Source organism: Fomitiporia mediterranea, assembly GCF_000271605.1.
Source record: "Fomitiporia mediterranea MF3/22 unplaced genomic scaffold FOMMEscaffold_6, whole genome shotgun sequence".
Taxonomy (NCBI): domain Eukaryota; kingdom Fungi; phylum Basidiomycota; class Agaricomycetes; order Hymenochaetales; family Hymenochaetaceae; genus Fomitiporia; species Fomitiporia mediterranea.
Window position 1 is genome coordinate 3,326,044 of NW_006760391.1, and position 3,168 is coordinate 3,329,211.

General features: G+C 40.6%; 2 protein-coding genes across 2 annotated transcripts; both read right to left on the reverse strand.

The window, feature by feature from the left end:
• Positions 1–1,519: 1,519 nt before the first annotated feature.
• FOMMEDRAFT_156733 (uncharacterized protein) lies at positions 1,520–1,939 on the reverse strand (the record flags this gene model as incomplete). The annotated part of the gene is made up of 1 exon (XM_007266991.1): positions 1,520–1,939. The coding sequence occupies one exon, from the start codon at positions 1,937–1,939 to the stop codon at positions 1,520–1,522; it is 420 nt and encodes a 139-aa protein (XP_007267053.1).
• A 242-nt stretch (positions 1,940–2,181) lies between these two features.
• FOMMEDRAFT_156734 (uncharacterized protein) lies at positions 2,182–3,112 on the reverse strand (the record flags this gene model as incomplete). The annotated part of the gene is made up of 2 exons (XM_007266992.1): positions 2,182–2,300; positions 2,887–3,112. The coding sequence occupies 2 exons, from the start codon at positions 3,110–3,112 to the stop codon at positions 2,182–2,184; spliced, it is 345 nt and encodes a 114-aa protein (XP_007267054.1).
• Positions 3,113–3,168: the final 56 nt, after the last annotated feature.

A 3,168-nucleotide genomic window follows, 5' to 3' on the forward strand; every position in this document is an offset into this window, starting at 1 on the left:
ACAAATATTATTATTAATATTACTGATATACAATCAATGTAATGCTTCAATCCAAAGACATAAATCAGCTATTACTGAATGCTTAACACATATACAAACATAGACAAACACAGACAGTGATGATTAAAGAAGGATATCATTGCAACATCAAATATACATTTTACTAGCATGATTCATTAGTTTCACAGTGAAGTAAAAGGAAATTACTAGAGTGCTCAAACAAACTTAATAACAAATGATATGACTGAATAACAAACAATAAAACAAAACGAGCAATTGCATTTATGATTTAAATATGCACATATATGTACCTACACATGCTAACAAGATTCTGCAGGTCTCTGAAGCATTTACAAATTATTTAATAACATTTACAAACAATCTATTGTGATAACAATGCTGTTATTGAACAGTATATTACGAACGAACAAACTAATTAAATATACTTAATCAATATAACATTGGACAAACTTAACACAAAGTGGATGACATTCGGAACAGACAGTACACAGAACAGACAATGCATTACTATAATGCTAATAATATTATTATTAACTACATCAAGTTATAAACACGTTACACAAACGAACAATTGTACAATGCAGTTATAATGATTAAACCATCTATACATACTGTAAGCAAACATCTTACAAGTCTAGTAGACCTAGTAAGAGTTTGAAGGGGAGTGTTAAGACAAGACTACACGAGAGTATGTCTCAGATGATATAAACTACATTACAAGCAATGACGAACAATGATGGAATACCTTTCATCATACATTCTACATCTGAGACATACCTACATAGTATATATAGACTAACTAATCAACGGACAATGAAGCAAGCCGCAAGAGAGCGAGCCGAGTCCACTATCCCCCCTCTTTGTGTGATCCCTCTAAGCCTCTCACATAACCTCACTTCCCCTTTCTTAACATACAGTGATACTCTCTCGCAGTTGAGGATATTACAAATTGTCTAATGACTGAAAAATGAGCCTGTCTCGTTTGAGCTGTACGTCAAGAGGTTGGCAGTGCACTTCCTTTTCCTTTGAGCCAACGTTCATGGACTCGGAAATTACAACATATGAAGCATTCTTAATGACATTGGGAATTCGAAGAGTTATTACTCAGTGACTCAGTCGTGTAATATATTATCCAGCACTAAACAGCGCCACACGGATAGTTGAAGTACACTGTGGACTGTGGAGGTATAACTTATACAAAGCTCTGGAATTCATGAGCACAACGAAGTGCTCGTTCCTGTGAATCCTGTCAAATGCATTTTGCAGGCAAACTGCTACAGAATGGTGGCCTTACGACGTAGGTAAAAACACAATTTACTTCCAAACTTCTCCCAAATTAATTATTGCGTCTAACCGCAGCTATATCTTCCACTGGAGAGCGCGGTGTACTCTGATGCATGCATAAGTGCACCTGTGTCAGATTTTTCTGGAACTACTACGACCATGAGAAAAGAAGTTCGAAGAGGAAATAGGGAATGCGCAGAATGAGCAGAATAGTCTATTCTGTATTATGAAGGTCATCCACCGAGATTTCCTGTGTGTTAGCTGCATAATCATATGCAGTTTTTATTTTCTCGACATTCTTGGGGTTCTTAGCGTTACCCTGTTCGTGTTTCAGTCTTCCATGTAGTTCATTCAACAACAACCTCCTTGTTTGATTATAATGGATGACTATCCCCTGCTCGAAGGCCTCGACATTGCTGCTGTTAGAGTTAACCAAGTTCTCAAGCTTCTGTCTCATAGAACTCCATTGACTCCTTGATAGGCCACACTCCTCAGCTTGCTGAATAAAAAAGACGATTCCTTGTATAGCTCCCACATGGTTTATATTTTGCTCTTCAACAGACTCGTCGATTGGGTCCATTGGTTCCGCTGCTGCGCAAGGCGACTTCCATGCTTTTTTACGGCGTTTTGACATCCGCTGTCTCAGGCGGTAATAGACAAGTCACTTGAACAAGGAAGAAATTTGTTTATTGATTACTATACATTGAATATATAGTAATGGTTTGCGACTAGTTACCATCACGGAGGAACTCAGCAAAGTTGTTTCGAGCCATTCAGGTATGCATTATCATGATACTTAACTCGGGTGTATTGCATTTTGCATACTGGATCAGTCGGAGTTACTAGATGGTAGTGCTCCGCGCGTAGCGTATACGCTTACGCGCGTAAAATTTCCCACGTATACGCATACGCGCGTATAATTACGGGCGTAAACTGGGTCAGCAGGACCCATATACGATACGCTACTTCCGTATACGGCGTATACGGCGTATACGCTGTGCCAAATATAACAAGATACTTTACATTAAAGTAGCTCATAAAAGTACACTATCATCTTTCAAAACAAATGCTTGATATTACTGAGCTAAGAAAATGTATTGTAGTGCTGTTTACACACAGAAATAAGACAGTTGAGTGTTGTGAGTTAATATCACGTGACAGCTCTAAACCTTCTATAGTTGCTGAAGTCCGGTCCTGGTCCGGTCCGGGCATACTTCACCTGGACTCAGGACCGGACCAAATCTGCGGTCCGGGAGTGTCCCAGACTGGGGACCGGACCTATGTGGACGGGTAGTGGACTGGACCCAAGTTCCAGTCCGGTTCTGGACCCAAGTTCCAGTCCGGTTCTGGACCAGTCCATAACCGGACCTGAGAGAAAAAAAATTTAAGAGATGAGTTAGAGTATTATTCTTTGTATCTAAGTACAAAAGTAATATATTTTTGTATATACTACATAATCTACAGACTAGACACTGTAGTGGTTTTCCTGACGCAATTCTGAGGCTTCGGCGCGAGCCTCGCGACACGAGCCCTGAAGCTGGACTACAACTGCCTCTAAGCTGGTTACTGCGATTTACGGACACTTAGTTGTCGGAACATGAATATTTAGGTACTTAGCAGCAGACGGACCTGTCTCTTCGAGGGTGGCAATATAGTTGGCACGGCGTGCACGGAAAGCAGCCTGAGCGTCAGCGTTCTTCTTCTTTCTGAGAGTGATTTCGGACATCTTGTCTAATTTGTCGGGGGCAGGGGCATTGGCTGGCTGCTTGACTGGGGAGGGCGGCTGGGACTGCAGCGTCTTTGGCATAGGATGGGAGAGGAGTGAATATACATAAAGGGAATAAATATTTCGGGAGACAATAA